Raw genomic sequence first — 19,145 nt, forward strand, 5'->3', positions numbered from 1 at the left:
TCAAATTGCTTTTGCTAATATATATTTGCTGCCACCAAGAATAAAATGCAGCGTTTAAGAACAACCAGCTGGCATCGATTCCTAATCACAGCTTTGAAAATTCTTCAAAATTTTAGTTGTACTCAATAAGAATATTTTTGTTAAGTTATTCAAGTGGAGCACCATCGATGTCGTGGTGGAAATTAGTTCTTCAGCAACTTATAAATATTTGATTTTTATTGAATATAGGTACCCCATAAGTAAATTCAATATTTTCAAGGCATTGGGTTTATTATTCACAATTTGGAAGACTTTAAAATACAAAGGGTTTGCACTTTCAAGTTTCAATTTTTAGTTATCTATTTAGGAAACCTGGATATTTTGTTCTGAGTGAAGCAGTTTCGTGTTACAACACTTTAAATGATGACAAATTCAGGTACAGCAAGGTATGCTTCACAGACAGTATTCAGAAGTAACTCCTCGAATAACTAATAACTACTGTCATATAGACGGTGTCCCATAAAAGATACATAACTCTGGCTTTTTCACACTTTTTGTGACAACTTGTTTGGATGAAAAGACCCCGCTTGCTTTTTGGGTTGCAAAGAATTGATAATTTTTTCTTGTTCTGTATCGTCATTCTTCAGCATTCGTTCTAATAGTTCTACTTCAGCAATTTGGTAGGTCATCAAATGACTTTGTTTTAGTTTATACATCATTGTAAACCAACTGGCTTCGGGCATAGAATTGTGGTTTCGTATTAGCTTATCAGCATCAATTTTTGGCCTGAGAGTTGGTTATTATTTACCCATGACGACGGAACTATGGTGAACATATATACCTAAAATGTAGATAAAATGAGTCTAATCCAGCTTCAAAAAGAAACAACTATCAACTGAAAATATAGGCCTGAATTATCAAATAACTGGTCAATTATTGAAGCTAATTAAAAGATATATTCTGACATCAAAAACTTACCCGTCATTTCCACCAAACGCACGACAAATTAAATATCAACAATATTTAATCCGCGTTCATATAGGTTATGTCTAATATAACATGTATTTAGCATTAGACAACGAATATTCATCATAAAAAAGGTAATATGTGATGAATATAAGTAATTTATATTATAAGAGTCACCAAAGTGTCATTTATTAGCAAAAATGTTGCCAACTAACTTATAAACAATCATAATAGTTGTGTACCGACAGCAGAGCCACAGCGGAGCAGAAAGGCAAACAAATATAAATAGGGCCGTATTCTTAGTATTCTGTGTAAAAATACAATCAAAATAACGGGATGCTTAGTTGTGTTTCGAAAAAATATTTCATATAGAAATGAGTTGTTAGGGTTGGATGGGAGTTTAGTTTTAGCAGCTAAACTATACAAGGTGATTCACGGAATTTAATTCATTTGGGAGTATCTAGGTTTCCGATAATTTTGTGATTTGAGTGTATGCATTAGCGTTCAAATTCAATTGCTACCCGCTTTCTATAATTTATTCGTGACAGTGTTCGTATCCATAGGTATTCGTTAGTGTAAATGGCTTTGATGTTGTGATGTTGATTAACTGACGTATGATTAATTTTTGTGGTGAGTTCGAATACTCTATTTGTAACAAATATTTTTTTATAATTTTTTGTTCAGTGAAAAAAGGGATAATGATTGGTTTGGGTTAGTTTGGTTTTGTTTCAGTTATTTCAGGAAATCTCAATAATGGGTCTAGAACAGTTTGGTGGAGAAAACTCCAGTAATATGAGGTAACACTCTTGCAAAATACTTCCATATTTTTATTACATTGTAGCTTACGGCCAAAAAAATATTGAAAACTCATTTTTATAAATTATAGTTAATTCATACATTTTGTCAATAACTAATAATTAGTTTCTATTGTAACTGTATTCAATTCTAATTCATCCTTAATTTTAGACACTATGATATGCATATATTAGTGTATCAATTTATACTTTCAATTTGATAATAATTCCATTGTGTGGATACTGTAGTGAATTTTTCTGTTTGTATCCCGAATATATAAATAAAAATGAATAATAACTCGATGGCGGCCATTTTGAACATTTATTGGGGGGTATATAATAGTTTTAGATTCAGTTCAAGGTGCTTCAAATAGACGAAGAAATGACTTGATGTTCCATAAAAGAACTTTCTGGAAGCTTTTTCAGTCGCCCTGTATATTGGAAATACTAAAAAAACACTTTAAATTATCCCACCCAACCTAGTGCTTCAATTTTTTCTTGCGAAAATCAGGAAAATGTTATGATAATAGTTAAAACCCGTCGTTTAGCCTTTATAATCGATGAAAAAAACTTTTTAGCCAAAACATCAAAGACAGATAATATTTATCCAAACTATATGTGAGAAATCTTTTATTCATACTAGCACTTTTGTAGAAACCTAAAGCTTTAAAAGTAGTCCGACTCTGCCGCAATACCATCACTCCCAGAACTAAGTGTTTCTTAACAGTTTTATAGGGGTAACATAGTAGCTAAAATACGTTAAAATGCTTGCTACTGATATAGAACGACGCCATTTTCAATGATAGCGATCCGGGATACTGAAATTAGATGAGTTGAAAATATGAAATACCGCACATATAGTGATATTTACAGCTGAAAAGTACATAAATATTATAACATTATATTATTTAAAATAAAGTGAGTTTGCGACTATAAAATTATTACGTGGACAGAGTGAATTTTTGTATAATTAATAATTTTACCGAAAACATTTATAAATGAGTGGCGCGCTTAAATTTTGCTAATAATAGGCTATATATTTGTCAATAAAATTTCATTTGCAGTAAAAATATCAATCTTCGAAACATAAACAATGTCTTCAGCAGTTTTATGAGTGCAGAAGTGAAATTTGAAAATGGCTTCAACCTTTCTATTTGTTAGTTTTCAGTTGGTGACATATCTATTATATTTTCCTAGTGTCCAATACAAAATTACTTCTTGCGTCTTCAAGAAAACATTTTTAACACTTTTTTATTTTATTGTTTTCGGCTGTATTATATTTTATAACGCCTACTTGGAACTACTTAAAAACTCTTATAAAATTGTCTTCTGATTATTTTATAAGTATCGCTCAAATATGTTGCAAAAGTGCAGTAAGGGAAGTCTTTACAAAACTACTTTTTAAGAGCGTTAGACAAATTTTATAGTAACTGCTAAAATGTTTATAAAACTGTTTTGTAGTGTTTGTAAAAGGCCTTACAAAATATTGATAACAACTATAATGTTTTATAAAACGGTGCCAATTTCCTATTTATAGCAGTTTTATAAACATATTGAAAACATTTCTGGGAGAAATGCAGTTTTATAATTTGTTTCTTCGAAACGTTTCCGCAACTATTACAGAATACGAAATTGCTAGTTGGGAATATAGGGTGATCCATTAAAAAAAATCGGTGACATATGCTCTGGGGGTGCGATAGGGGAAGTAACATCAAATGTGAATATGTCAAAATATGTCCCCCTGTATTTTTCTTGAAAATCATGTACCAAAAGTTATTCAGGGTAACTCGTTTTAAATGGAATGCACCGAATATCCCATTTACTCTATAATTAAGTTTATGTAGTTGTGACTTGACACTAAAAAATTTGTATCATCATCATAATTGGTGATTTGAGAAGTTTTGCTGTCATTATTTACGATTTCTAAAATATCGTTCATGAAAATAATGAAAAGCATGGTACCGATTACACTTCCCTGTATTTCAATGTTTGAAGTACTCAAATAGCGAGTTGTTGAACGAAATATGTGATAGCGTGCAATGTCTTGCTGAAGAATATCTGAGAAAGCTACTTGTCTGTTTTTCTTGTTTCAACGAAGACTTTGGACAAAATAATGGTTTCTTTTTTTTCTGTTTCATTGGCATCAACTACTTTGGTCATTAGCCTCGAGTTCTGGTTAAGCAATGTTGAGAACTTTACGAGCCACCTAAAAAGCATCATGAGTATTTGCAGTCCTCAGTCATGTGACGTTCCAGAATCATTGTAACTTCAATTAATTACATTCTCTTTAAAAAAATATTTGGTCGAGGTGGGTGTTTGATATTCAAAATAGACTGTTCTACTTTACCTCCTAATTCTAAGCACTGTTGCCACCTGAACACTTTTTTCGAAAGTATAGGTGAACATTTGGCACGATGAACTTTTATTGGATTTAGCTCATTTCTAAACACTCAAACCATCACAGCTATAAAAAAAACAGAATCCGGATTGATATGCTGTAGTCGAATGGAATCTGAAGTACCCGAAGTTTCGTCTGTTACTGCGGAGGCGGAGGTTATATCTCGAAGTCTCACAGCGAGCTGACTCGTGAGGCTATGGTAGTGAGGCTATGGTGACTGAAGTTATGGCGCGGTGTCCACAAGAATGACAGCCTTCTACATTTGTTCGTCTAAGAATTCTGCCTCATTGCGGCAAGCCTGCATGATTTTGAGATTCGAGAGTAGGGGAAGAATTATTTCACCTAGGACTCCAATAATCAGAACAACCATCTTGACAGAGTGGCCTGGATAGAGTCTACAAAATTTAAAGAAAAAATTCCAAAGATTTATTCATTTTCTCTCCTCTATTCAGACGCTATTCGTCTCGCCAGAAGCTGAAAACTCGTCGATGAGGACTACATCAGGCCCGAGCTAACAGAGAAAATTAATTGTTCGAATAAATTTGGTACTTCTTGTTCTTCACAATGGATTTAAATTCCCCCTGGAGCGTAGGGCGAAACCTGTGTCTCGTCAATACCGTAGTTTGTAATGAAGTACTCTCAGGTCCGCGTTATGTCGAAGGATATAGGCTGAGACCGCATATGCTGGAAATACTGGCAGCAAGTGCATTAGGGTTTTATAATACCACAAATATATAAAATAATATTTCCTAATACCGAAAATTTCCAAGGAATGAACCAATTCAAAATTGATTTAACTTGTTTATGTCCTAGAAATCAAATATTTCTAGTGAAATTTGTTTACCAATGCCATAATAACTGCAATTGTTACACAAATACTTCATTTTGAAAAAGTGGAGCGATGAGATAAAACTCTCTCCAACGTTCCAATTCACAATTTGTTTCCCTAATTTCACTTGCAAAAGGATTGAAAGAAATCGAAAATAAATTAATCAAGCTGAGTAGGTACAGCAGCTTATGAATAATAAGGCAAAGCACTGAATACCAAACGTATACGGCACCTTACCATTCAGGAAAATATGACTTCATTTGTATTCGTGATGAAGTGCTAGCTCCGGATGCTTTTTTGGAGCGATTTACTTCACCAAATCAGAACGGAATTCAATGGTTTCTTGATCTACTTCCTTCAAGAAGAGTATAAAATGCTAGGGCATATACTTTTCAAGATCACTCTACATTTTCTTTCATGATGAAAATTTTTGGGACTTGTTTCTTACTTTGCATTATAGGCTCAGTATGTGCCTCTCCAGCAAAGGTGTCCTACCGGGAAGAGAAAAGTATAGATTTTGAAGATGACCCATTTGGGTATTTACAAGACCAGTTTGCCAGCTTTCTGAACAGGATTCTCGAAAAAGACAATTTTCAAGTAGGCTACGAATGCTTGCAAGTTACCACTTATCAATATCATTATTTTTTATAGGTATCCGAAGATACAGAAGTGAGTCGAAACGATATCAACGTCAATGATGGAAATATTGCCAGAAGTGGAGATGTTGAGGATAAAATTGAAAATTACATCAAAACGCACGATGTTACCATCAACTTACCAATTGTAGGTTCAGTAACATTAGGAGCAAAAAATCTGGATAATGAAGAATTGGACTTCAGTTTGAAGTTTGGTAACAGAGGTGTGGAGGAAGGTATGTTACCTTACTGATTTTTTTTTATTAAACATCGACTGAATATCTAAAATCCAATAGTTTGAGAAGAGGAACAACAAATGAAAAATTTGGAATCGATTGCAACCACCGTCTTTGGAAGTTTCATCCAGCATAATCAAAATGAAACAATTATCATGATTTCATATCTGGTGGAATGTTTTTCGAATGATCCATTCAGATAATCTTTTTCGATTATTCGTTATACCATTATTAACAGTTATTTGATAAATAAATTTTTCACTATATATTTCGAATAAAAATTATCAGTTATCATTGAGAGCATTTGTTAGAGATAACTTGAAGTAATTTTGCTATACGTAAATTGAAAGAGCAAGTTGAACACTCACTTCTCAAGAAATAATTCAACTATTATAACACAATTATTTTCAAGTTACCTATTGTCCTTACTTTCATATATATATGTTTGTAAAGATTGGAAAAATCGACAGAAAATGGTTGAATCATGAAATTTTTTAGGAAATTATGAATTTGTTTTCTCACCAAAACGAAATGATAGGTTTCAATTAATGGACGTTTTAACAAATCAAATCAAATGACTTTATCAATCCTGTAGAACTTATAGGATGGGACAAGTAGCATTTTGTATATACATAAAATAATACTTAAAATAAAATTGAGCCAAACATACATAAAAGATTGTCATATGCATACAATGATGGATGAACCATATCAACTTCATTCAACTCCAGCTTCATTAAATTTATGTAATAGAGAAATAAAATTACGGGCAGATTGAGAAATTTATCTATGGTATAAAAATTATGATCTACCTAATAAAAATATTTTGAGGGTGGTTTTTAAAACCTGAATTCTATCAGTAGTTTTCAATAATTCGGGCTATTAACTGTGAATCATAGTTGTATCAAAGTAAAATCTGACAAAATGAACTGAATCGTGTGTTCAGAGAACTTTGATATCAACTGCATCCAAAATGGAAATATATAACCGGATTTGAATTTTGAAACATGCACTTTATTATGTGGAATAGCCAAACTGAATAAATTCATTGTTTCATCAGACTAGAGGTTGTAATCCATGAATTTTCAAATCAAGAGTGACTATCTATTCAAAAATGATATTTTTGAACATTTCATTCAAGTTGCCTTGTAAAGAATAATGTGATGTATTCCTTTTGTATGTTTCAAACTGCATGTTTCCTCAGGATTAATGTTTTGAAATATACTTAACTATTTCGAGATTACTGTTGTTTTTAGAAGTACTTGAGTGCCACTTCTGTATGAAATAATACATATTGCATATTACAGTATTCTAATGCACAAATTTTTTCAGGTCGTAAGTCCAAACTGAAGAAGATCCTCATTCCAATTCTGGTGTTTGTCCTGCTGAAAGCCATTACCGTAGTACCTTTAGCATTAGGAGTTCTTATCTTGAAAGCATGGAATGCTTTACAACTTTCCTTCTTCTCCTTTGTTATATCCTCTGGTTTAGCGATTTTCCAATTGTGTAAGAAAATCGCAGAAAACAACGCACATGCTCAAGTTGCTGCCCATGGACCTTGGGAAGCTCCACCTGAGAATCAGCATTACGCTAGAGCTTTCGGATATGGTGAAGACGCTCAAAATTTGGCGTATTCTGCCTATTCTCAATAGACAACAAATTTAAAATAATTCATTCTTATTTATCTTTTCTGAATCTAGTCTGAAATATAATTTATTTATTGAATATTCTTGTTTCATTGACCCAAAAATCATTGACCCAAAAATGACCCAAAAATCATTGTTAACTCATTAACGGAATGAAAATCATTTAAGAACAGAAGTTTGCGTTAGTGTCAACGACATCGACTGTTATGGTCCTAGGAAATATTATGGCTATTCGGAGTCCTTGAAAGCCTTGAAATAGCAGAATCAAACCAATTTCAAGTATAAAAATTCTCTTGTGTAGAGTGTAAGATATAAGTTAGGTTTGAACATATGATTGGATCAGGATTTGGATTCACTAACAGTTGAATCAATGCACCACTGTATAGATATTCAATATTATTTGTAGACGTATTTTAGTTATTGGAATATTGGGTAAGAAAAACGGTTTCATGATTGAACAACAGGAGAAATAAACGAAAAATTTGAGAAATAAGTGAACAAGCCAATTCGAAACACATTAGGAATCAAACGATCACCTTCAGGAAAAGTACACCCATTTCAGTAAAAGCAACCACGAGATCATCACCAGGTAACACTATGAAGGCTTTAACTTTCGACATTCTATGGTTCCAGCACTTCGAAGTCAGGCACTGGAAATATACTCTATAATATTCCGGATAGTAGCCAAATTGATAATCATGAATCGTGGAATACCCTGGAAATGCATTATGGACAATAACGCTTAAAGTAAGAACCTCGAAAGATCACTTGCCATGTGGATTATATAAATATATTGTTTCTTATTGATTCTAATCTAATATTTAGGGAGACGATTTCGAGATCATTTTGAGAAAATCAACATGAACATGTGTCTTAAAGGTCTCTCGAACTAATTAAATATTTCCTATGATAACTTTGTGAGGGAAAAGTGTTTTCAATAGATGAATAAATTATGTTACTGTTACACATAATGTTTAGTGAGCGATGTTAAGTATTGAGTATTGAGTTAATTCTTGAAATGATATCTTCAATATGGCCTTAAAACAACTTTATTTACATTCACTAATAGTTTCATTGTAAAAATCATAAGAAAATGAATTATGAAATTTCACCAAATATTTTAGGCATGGAAAAAATAATATCCAATATCTCATGACGTTCACTAATACATAATTCATCATGAATAATAAAAATAATTACTCTCATGCATTTTTGACGTGAAATCACGTTATCTTGGATTACTATGCGTTTATGTTTCTATTTGGAATATGCGGAAATGAAACATGGTGTTCATGATATTTTTAATTCATTGGTATAAATACTTCTTAATTGATTGAAGGATATATTTTTCCATTAGCTTGAAGATAATGATCCGATACGAGACATATTTGTGATTTTCATTGAACTAAATAATTTTTTCTTGAGAAAAATGTATACATCCATGTATACATGTATATTCCATGATATCTCAATAAGATGATAATTTTGAGTACTTGACCAATGAGTGGTTTATATGATCATCTAATTACGAACCTAATTGCTTGGGACTGATTTGGTCAATCTGTTGGAAAAACCATCAAATAATCGATATTTTGCAAATATAAAGGGGACCATGAGAAAATATAAGAAGGAAAGCATTCTTAGCGGAATCCACTAGGTGTGGCAGGCATTTCATTCATGAAAATATTGAATAATTCCACATTTTCGTCTATTCTAAGAGGTGTAACGAGTCTTTGATATCTTATTGAGTGGTCTTGAGGCATTTCTATTCATTTGATCTTCAACACTTATTGTTCATTCACAAGAAACTGAAATGGGTTTGTGTTCTGATGAACCTAACAAAAAACAATATTGACAGCCGCATAGAAAAACCGATAATGAAACGAAAACACTTTTAGGAATGTTTGTAGAAATGTAAATGCATGAACTGCAAAGAAATACTGAAACTCAAATATGAAACTTGCGGTTGGAAGTTATCTCAATAATCTAATTACAGATAGTTACAAGCACATGCGGCATATGATAATGTTGGTAGTACCTGGGTGGTGTACGGAATTTTCATCTACTGGCAAAATAATTTAGTATATATGAACTTGCTTCTGTGGGTTTTTGTACAGTTGCCTGAACTCACCTCTGTTATCGCTAAACTATTACTGAAAGAACATAGGATGCATACACGGCGCTGAACGTGATAAAAATGATTGAAGACCAGCCGCTAATACAAAGCTTAGTAGGGTTCAATTCTGCTGCATGCTCATAATATTATATTATGGAAACGCGTAGATTTTCCTGGTAAGACTTTCTACTTTGTCACAAAGGTGTCCAAAGCATAACAGTTTTTAAAATTCTTGTTGTTATTCAATTATGAAAGCTATTTTTCAGCTTATATAGCTCATTATAAAGTTATTGTATAGCGAATCACGTGTTGCGGTTTTGTAAACTGTCTTGTGGAAATCTCACAGTGAAGTGTGACTTGAAAAGTTATGAATTTATGAAATATCGACCAATTCTATCACATATATTCGCACTTAATGAAAAATATTTTCAATGTTTTCCACAGTGTGGGTTATTTTTTTCTTTAACTACTGAGTATTTGTTAAAATTGCCTTCGGTGAATAAATTTTTGAGGAATTCAGGGTATTGGACAATAAAAACAGAAATCTACGTCGTTGCTGGACTTGATATAAAAATATTTAATGATTTTTTTTTCTCCTCTGAAAATTCGATTGAACTTTTTTTATCACTATATAAAATCAGATGGTTTCCTGGCCAATTCCATATTCTCCATACGCTGTCGTATACAAACATGACGTCTTTTCCGATAATCAAATGGTTAATAAAATCATTTACGAAAGGTAAAGAAATCAAGCGTTCAGGGCTGATCTTTGAGGTACTCCTAAATAAACTGTATTTTCATCAGAGAAATTTATATTTTTGTTTTTCAGGTGGGAATGTCCAAATAATCAACTTTATTCAGGATAAAATCATTGTCAGCCAGTCAAAAGCGTAGCCATTGTATATAAATTCCATTACCTAAATACGTATAAATGAGATTTTGTGAATTTTATGTGGCAAATTCTATCAATATTTTCTTCGCGAAATCATGTTGAGACCGCGATATCAATTTGAATTTTTCCACAAAACTGATGACTATATTGTATATACATCGTTCTGGGACTTTAAATATTCAGTATCTGATTTTAATTGGTTTTTTCTGTTTTTTGTTAAGTGAATATAGTAGAGGAATTTTTATCAGTTTTAAAAATTCACCATGGGTTGAAGAAAAATTTATTGAACTTCAGAAAAAATTAATAATATGGTCATGTACAATTTTTAAAACTCACGAGGAATTTTGCCTATTCCGATACAATTCTTATTTTTTTAATGACATAACATCGGATACATTCGCTCGAGTCAGATTTGGAACGAAAATATAAGTCACAGATGGCAGAACGTTCTCCAAAATAGTGGATTTTATTCTTACAGAATGCTTAGAAATGTATTTCAAAAAGGACGACCATCTATTATTAAACAATCATCATATTTAAGGCTTACTCAATCATTTTGTTGTTTGTTTCATTCAAATTTTCCTTGATTATTATACAGAAAAAAAACATCAACAAATGAATTTTATAAAATTCTCAACATCCTAACATAACTTTACTGCTGAAAAAACACTTCATTAACTTCGACCAACATTCCATTTTTCTAAAATGGTTGTTGAATAAAAGTCTATTTCACTCAAGTTTTTCAATTTTGATCGCAAATTTTCTATAATGACGAAAATATTTTCTAATCAGGATGTATCCACCATCCAAATCAATGAGACTTTTCAATTCAATACCGAATACACTTATACAATTAATATTCTGTCCGTATCCACTTTCAGCTGTGGAAGTATTAAAGCCAACGGTACCTAATTATTCCACTCATTCAGTTGTATCTTTTCGCCCGGAATACGCAATGGCGTTCAAGTTTATTTTTGGTCTTAGTTTAGTGGTTTTGGCTAGTGCACTGCCTTCCAAGCCCGCATTTTGGAAAGGCACCCCTTTGGAATCTCATATCGAAAAGATGAGGTCTGCATGTGCTGACGAAGACTCAATAGCGTGTTTCCAGTACAAGGCTTTTGCCTTTTTGGATACGATATTGCAGAAAGACTATTTCAAGGTTTGTGAATTTATCGCAGTTGTATGATTCGAAAATTTGTTATAACTATTCAATTAATTTAAAAAAATCAAATGACATTTCATGTAATCTTAGAATTCACCGGTTTTCTAAATACCCATTTATAAAAAAAACTTGATATTATAGTTCGACAAAATAAGCCTTCAATTCCATTTACTGGTAGGATATCATACATTCATATTCGAATTATTAGTAAGAGGTTACCCAAATAAAAATGGATAAAAATTACATGTATATTACGTCACATCAATTCTTAATTTAATCTTATACACAAATTTCCACCGAAACATTTTCCACCGTTCACAAATGTGTATTTTATTTTATTTATATATATTTACAAAAAATGAGCCGATCAATTGGTATGTAGAAATTATTATCTTATATGTAAAATTGTTCTCTTCTCGATTAAAATAGTAGGAATAGAAAAAAATGTTCAATAACTGCTCACTACTGAATCAATATAGATTGATTAGAAGTATTTTTGTTGTTTTTGAATATGTTGTATTCGATGATTTCACAGTTTTATTTTCGAAACATTTGGAAAGACACAATTTCCAAATCATTCATGAAATATTGGGTTAACTGAGACAGAAAAAAAAACAAAAACTCAGAAGAAGAATAGAAGAAATTTCTATACTGCTGAAAACACCAACTGATAAATTATTTTTAAAATATCTAGAGACTTCATTTCAAAATTATTCTGTTTCTCGATGATATATTATAGTTGATTCCAAAAGAAATACCAAAAATATTTTGAAAATATTTTTGTTCACTGAAAAAACAGCTTCTGTAATGAAATGTTATCATAATTCATTACAGATATTCATTACAGATATTCATAATATCATAAGTAGAAAACATAGATCGATTATAATGAATGAAAAAGTTCCATCTACCTACGTTCATACAAAATTTATTCAAAATATTCCTTTTTCATTAATAACATGAATGATCAAAATGATCATTATAGGTAGTATATTATTCAACGAGCGAAAAATGAACTTTGTCAATGGGTACCGATGGCGAACGTCATAAATCATTCTCAGGAGTAGAATAATACTTTTTCAATCACTCAAAAAAGGAGTTTGTAACGAACGGTAGCTATTTCCAATATTTCATTAAATTTCAAATAATTTGAATATTGAGTGTTTGGAAAAAATAAAAAAACTGCTGATGATGTGTTTTGAACAAACAATCACTGGTACTTAAACCTAGAGTTCAAACAACTACTGCACTACTGTCATATTGTTATCAAGTGACAAAATTATTAATGTCTTCATCACATTACAAACCACTGGTGAGGTATACTCGTTTTCATCGTCCGAATCCTTTTTATTCTTGTTTTTCATTAGAAATTATACTATATTTCGAAACGGACTGGCCACTACAATGATCAAGAGTGACTTTTACGAATATATTTTGTAAGGAGTTGTGTTCCAAAAATTACCACGAATGTGGTTTAGTGGTTCTAAAATCACCACTATTGTGGTACTACTTTCTGAAAGACCAATTTGATATAAAACACGTGAACCAAACGTCAAAATTCGAACTGATCATTTTGTTGTGGTGAAAGTGAAAACTGGCAGATGATGGGTTTAAATTTGGAATATTTGAACGGACGATTTTTGGAAGGTACCTCTGTTACTTTTCTGATGTTTCGGAAGAACAGAAAAAAATCTGAACCAACAAGTTTTAGTTATTGAATAGTTAAAATATGTGTTCTTATTTTTCACATATCTGAATGAATAGAATATGATTTTCTCATTAATATTCTCTGAACAAAAAATTGAAGTTTTAATGGCTCAGTTAGGTACTTTTTAGTACTAAACAATTTCGGTTTCCATCATGCACTTTATTCAGATGATAAAAATGAGTATCAAGAAAGATATTCAAAAGATATATAAAAAAACTATCAAACCTAAGGTGAAAAACTTGAAACTAACAATATTGAAAGACGACTTGTTCCTGTTCATCAAATTCAAATTACTTTATGTTCTATCGCTTATTTCTATCATTTAAAAAATATTATAGATAAAAACACACAAAATGAAAAACTGAGTTCCCTTTTCATACTAAAATGTGCATCTACCCTTAGATAACACAAAACTATTCGACTCAAAGCCTCAAAAATGACTCAGGTCCATTTCTACAATCACCAATCCATTTGTTTTGTCGAGTGTGAATGATAACAGACTGAACTGAAGGTATTTATCGTCAGGTTATGAAATCCGTCAGAACTGAAAGTAACTCTTGAAAAGAAGCGGCCAACTTCACTATTCATTTTAACTACAATGAGAATGATTTATTGGGAAATATATGGTCACAGTGTATGATTTCCAGTTTCCACTTCGACAATGATTTAGCTATTATCTCGACAATTGAATCAACCGTCCTGTTCCGAAAGTAACCAACAATAATATATTTTAGGTTACCACTGTCATAAACTTTGGTCGTGAGCTGTCAAGAAGTGGTCATTTTTGAAACATATCCTTAGTGAATTTTCAAGGTTTATTTGCAAATGACAATAATTCATAAACGTAAAGTAATGAATTTGCCTCTCTACGATTATCCTCGAAGATGTATCTAGTCAAATGTAATCAGGTAGAAGGTATAAAGATCATCGCCTACTAACTCAACAATAAATAATTATATAGTTGAAGCTTTCTGTCAATGGTCATTGAAAAATTATATTACCCATTTCGTATTGGAAAAATCAAAAAGAAGATAGAAATCGCCTTAAGGAAAAGAGCATATCAGGCATATTATGAATATATACGATTACATGTCACTTCGTTCAAGTACAATAACAAAGTGTGTTAGTACTGATGAGATAATTATTTTGTATGGAAAAAATGTTTTAATGGTCTGCAAATATATTGTGCTTTCATTCCGAATTCTTAATCCGGTCAACAATAAAATTTGACGGTAGAAAGTTCTGACTGGTAAGTATTGAATGATTCAACTGAATAGTCTTTTTTTTTCAAACAGACTAACTTTTAACTGCAGATTTTCACTGGGGAACAAAACATAATTTTCAATTGATAAAGTCTTTTCGATATGTAACCTGTACTACTCCATGAAAAACATGATTTTATCTCAGTAGTTGATAACTTCGATCAATTCTGGATACAGATACTCTTGAGAATCAGGACAGTCAGTTTTGAGGTGTTTTAATAAAAATTTTCTTTTCATTCATTTTATTTATCAGTCTAATTCAGCTGAGAACTGTGAGTTTTGATGACAAATTTGTAATTAATGCCTAAATATTGGTTTGTTTTGAATCAACCAACGAAAATAAAATTATTTTCAGAATGTTGATTGAAAAACCACCTAGTTCAAACTGAACCTAGTTCCAATCCTACTTATTGCCATTGCTATGCATAAAACTTGAGAAGCATGAGATGTATGAAACCACTAAAAACCATCTGAAGTGATAATTTTCAAAAAAAAGTCTTGGCCTCAAGATTGTAGTTGATGAATATTACTGGAGTTTTTTTCCAGCACCAAACTGTTATTTAACACCTCGACACGTGTTTCGATCACCAAGTGATCATCATCAAGAAGAAGATCGAACCAGTTATATTCATTAATACACCAAAAGTTCCAAACAGTGCATAACAAGTATTGTAGTTATTAATGAATAATAGAAGAACAAAAGGTATTATTTAATACCTTTAATTAATTTAATGTTGTCAAATAATATTATTTATATATGAATTGAGTCCAATAAAAATTCTTATGACTCCTTCGTGAGAGTATGTGAACTCCATAATTCAGAAATATCAGAAGAACGTGTTCAAAAATAATGAATCTTCCAAAATAAAGCCTTTGATGAGGTTATCTCAAATCTGAACAAGTTTTGTATCAGTTCTAGACATTACAATATTGAAATTATTATTTGCCTATTACATATACGACATATATTACATATCGGTATGTTCACCCATCATTTCCAGAATTTAAAAAATATCTTTGGAAAGCTTACAAATTTCAAAGTCACAAATTTTTGTGGAAAAGCATGAATTATAAGTTTTCAAAACTATAAAATGTTTCAGAATCCGACCAGTATCAATTTAATTCAAGGACAAAATATTTTTTGCACACCGGAATTATCAACTCAAATTGAAGATATTTATCATTTTGCCGTTTTCAGTTTGGTGAGATGGAAGTAAAACGTAATAGCTATTCTTCCAACGAAGTGTCATCCAGATCAGAAGGAAATTTTGAAGAAGGTGTAGAGGAATTCATCAAGACTCATGATGTGAAGTTCACAGTGCCAGTTATTGGTGACATAACTGTTGATTCCAAAGGATTGGACAACGATGAAATTGGATTGAAACTGAACTTCGGATCTGGAAGTGCAGTTGAAGGTAATCAAAAAAGTTACTTTATTGTAAATTGTTTTTCTCAAGTAGACATGGAATCTGAAAATCAAAAAAACTTTATTCATTCCTACTATTAACTTTCCCTCAAGTTGTGATAGGTCTAATTTTTTTGACATACGTCCTTCACAGAAAATGTCTCTCATAGAAAACTTAAGTTATGCCAATGTTACTCAGTAACTATTGAATTTAAATAGGTTTTAGATAACACTGCTCGGGAGTTTGAGATTGTAATCATTGTTGCTATATGCGACTTAAAGACACCATACACACATACATTGAAATGGGAAACGTATGTCGTCCATAATCGTAGCCAGGAATTACAATGAATAGAACTTTTTTTTTTCAGAGAGTTGATATCGAATGATGATTCATAAGATATATTATAATTATTCAAAAATATTTAATATTTCACATTTTTGATAATCGAATAACAACTCTTTATCAAAATCAGGCATAAAAATTCCATGAAAGATGTCTCCACCAATAACTTTGGGAATACGAAAAACTATGAAAGCAAGTTTCAGGTTGACCATTTACGAGAAAAATTTTTGTTTTTGAATAAATTTTTCCAGAAGTATATGTTTCATAATTCCCCAATATGATTTTTTCTAACTTTAGCTTTCTGTGTAATACATTTTAAAATATGAATTATTTTGAAATTCCAGCACGAAAGAAATCAAAACTCAAGAAGATTTTCATCCCAATTCTCGTCTTCCTTCTCCTCAAAGCCATTACTCTAGTTCCTCTCGCAATTGGAATCTTAGGACTTAAGGCCTGGAATGGTCTTCAACTTGCCTTCTTCTCCTTCATTATTTCCACTGGTTTGGCAATCTTCCAGCTCTGTCAAAAGTTGGCAGCTGACAGTGCTCATTCTACCGCTCATATCTCAGCTGCAGGACCATGGGAATCTGCAGCAGTCGGACCCTATGCTGCTAGGAGCCTGAATGAAGCACAGAACATGGCCTACTCAGCATATGTACAATAATCTCGAATGAATCACTTATTTATTTGTTAAGTTTCAATAAAAAATTATTTATTGTTTCTGCTTTTTTCAATAGGTATAATGGAAGGATAGTTTACAAAATCCCTGAAGTGGGGGTTGATGGGATAACATAGTATCCATCGCAAATCTACAACCTTCACGTGAATTGTATTGTTATCGATTATTTTTTGTGAAGAAACTTTTTGACTTCCTAAATCGGTAACTAGAAATTACAAAAAAAAAAGGTGAGATCAAATTCAAAGTTTTTAATGATAACTATAATGAATGTATACATTTATATACATTTAATCACATATCCATCCATACATGATGAAAAACTTTGATATACTAGAATGTTGAAGAAAAGTCGGTAGCTTATATTATTAACTTGTTGAATACTAAAAAAATATAATGAAGTACACATCGAACTATAGAAACTCATAACTACCTAACGTATTAAAAAAACACTTCATTGTGAGATTTTCACTGAACAGTTCTACAAAAACGCAACACATGTTTCGCCATACAACGGCTTCTTCAGGCGTGTCTTCGGGCGAGTAAAGACACGAATACGTTAGTTATGGATTTTCATCAAGTATCGGCCAATTCCATCATATCGAGTGGTCCAACGAAAAGTATGCACCTTGCTTTTCTCCTTTTTTTGTAACCCAACGCAAAAATGCTCGGACCTCGGACAGGTCAATTTTGCTATTGAGGGGGACACATTTTAGATGTATTTTTCTACCTGTACCTTCAACCCTCTAGCAAGGGTGAGTAACAACCCTAAAATTTTAAATGGAAAGAGGGGTCGAGTGATATATCATTTGAAAAAGCACAAAATTGTCTTTCCAATGATACCTAATTTGTTGTATTTACTTGAATAGTTATGAAAAAAGCAAGAACATTGACTCGATATTTTTGGTGTTGATGAACATGCGGAAAAACGGCATTTTTATCACTATTACATTCCTCAATTTCTCTCGTGCGTTTTTTGGTTCAAATAACAACAGCAGATAAGTGTACAAAAAGAATTTAGGCAAACGTTCATTGATTCAGTTCGGTTGCTTTTGAAATTATCTCAACTTTACTATAAAAATGGTTTATTCCATTCCTGAACGAGTTGAAATTGTTATACTTTATTATCAACATAAAAGTTGTGCTAGACTTACTGCTCGCCTCTTTAATAACAGTCATCGCGGGAAAACTGTGAATGATTCGTACGTTGCCAAGTTAGTCCAAAAGTTGTCGATACCGGATCTGTCTGTGATGTGAAACCCCAGCTACGGAAACCGATCAGAAATGAAGCAGTGGAAGTCGCTGTTTTAGGACATGTTGAATAGGATCATACTCAAATTACCCGTCAGCTTGCTGCAGCCTCAGGTGTCTCCCATTCGTCCATAATACGGATATTAAAAGCCTATAAATTTCATCCGTACCAAATTAAATTAGTACAGGAACTCAATGAAGATGATCCTGATAGAAGGCTGCAATTTTGTGGACAACTGAGCCAGCTACTAATTGATGATCCGCACCTATCATTCAACACGTGCTTTTCCGATGAGAATACATTTTTTTTGAATGGAGCTGTGAATAGGCCTAATTGCCGGTACTGGGATGACAGTAACCCACACTTATTCCGAGAGGTCCATACAGAAATAATTTAAAATAACCAAAATCATTATTATAATCGGCTTCATTTCCAGCAAGATGGAGCACCTCCTCACTATGTTGCTCCGGTAAGAGAGTTTTTAGATGACCGGTTTCCTGGACGGTGGATTGGTAGGAGAGGCCCCATCGAATGGCTTGCCAGGTCACCTGATTTATCGCCTTCAGACTTTTTCCTTTGGGGACACTTGAAAAATAAATGTTTTGCTACGCAGCCCGAGTCCATAGAAGATCTTCGCCAACGTATTACAGCAGAGTGCAGAAGTATAACACCTGATATGCTACAGAATGTTAGGAATAGCTTTGAACAAAATCTGTATATGGAAGCAAATGGGTCACATTTTCAGCACTTGCTGAAGTAGGATTTTACTAAGTCAATTACACATTTCAAAGTACTGGGTTGTAGTTGTTTTTCTTCATAATACCTACATGTTTGAGTGAAATA

The 19,145-nt window shown here is 32.1% G+C and overlaps 2 protein-coding genes across 2 annotated transcripts; both read left to right on the forward strand.

The window, feature by feature from the left end:
* Positions 1-5,362: 5,362 nt before the first annotated feature.
* LOC111515126 (uncharacterized) lies at positions 5,363-7,562 on the forward strand. The gene is made up of 3 exons (XM_023171361.2): positions 5,363-5,563; positions 5,618-5,837; positions 7,170-7,562. Exons 1-3 carry the CDS (start codon positions 5,384-5,386, stop codon positions 7,487-7,489), a joined length of 720 nt encoding a protein of 239 aa, XP_023027129.2. The 5' UTR covers positions 5,363-5,383; the 3' UTR covers positions 7,490-7,562.
* A 3,835-nt stretch (positions 7,563-11,397) lies between these two features.
* On the forward strand, positions 11,398-17,094 carry LOC111515125 (uncharacterized). Its single transcript, XM_023171360.2, has 3 exons — positions 11,398-11,650; positions 15,822-16,038; positions 16,719-17,094. Exons 1-3 carry the CDS (start codon positions 11,447-11,449, stop codon positions 17,036-17,038), a joined length of 741 nt encoding a protein of 246 aa, XP_023027128.2. The 5' UTR covers positions 11,398-11,446; the 3' UTR covers positions 17,039-17,094.
* The last annotated feature ends 2,051 nt before the right edge of the window (positions 17,095-19,145 follow it).

Source organism: Leptinotarsa decemlineata, unplaced genomic scaffold (genome assembly GCF_025532065.1).
Source record: "Leptinotarsa decemlineata unplaced genomic scaffold, Ldec_3_MD MMD2_tig00000882_RagTag_RagTag, whole genome shotgun sequence".
Lineage (NCBI taxonomy): Eukaryota > Metazoa > Arthropoda > Insecta > Coleoptera > Chrysomelidae > Leptinotarsa > Leptinotarsa decemlineata.

Coding starts and splice junctions, on each gene's coding strand:
- LOC111515126 (XM_023171361.2), top strand. CDS start 5,384: ATGATGAAAATTTTTGGGACTTGTTTCTTACTTTGCATTATAGGCTCA. Junction 5,564..5,617: donor TCGAAAAAGACAATTTTCAA/GTAGGCTACGAA, acceptor TATTTTTTATAG/GTATCCGAAGATACAGAAGT. Junction 5,838..7,169: donor TAACAGAGGTGTGGAGGAAG/GTATGTTACCTT, acceptor AAATTTTTTCAG/GTCGTAAGTCCAAACTGAAG.
- LOC111515125 (XM_023171360.2), top strand. CDS start 11,447: ATGGCGTTCAAGTTTATTTTTGGTCTTAGTTTAGTGGTTTTGGCTAGT. Junction 11,651..15,821: donor TGCAGAAAGACTATTTCAAG/GTTTGTGAATTT, acceptor TGCCGTTTTCAG/TTTGGTGAGATGGAAGTAAA. Junction 16,039..16,718: donor ATCTGGAAGTGCAGTTGAAG/GTAATCAAAAAA, acceptor TTGAAATTCCAG/CACGAAAGAAATCAAAACTC.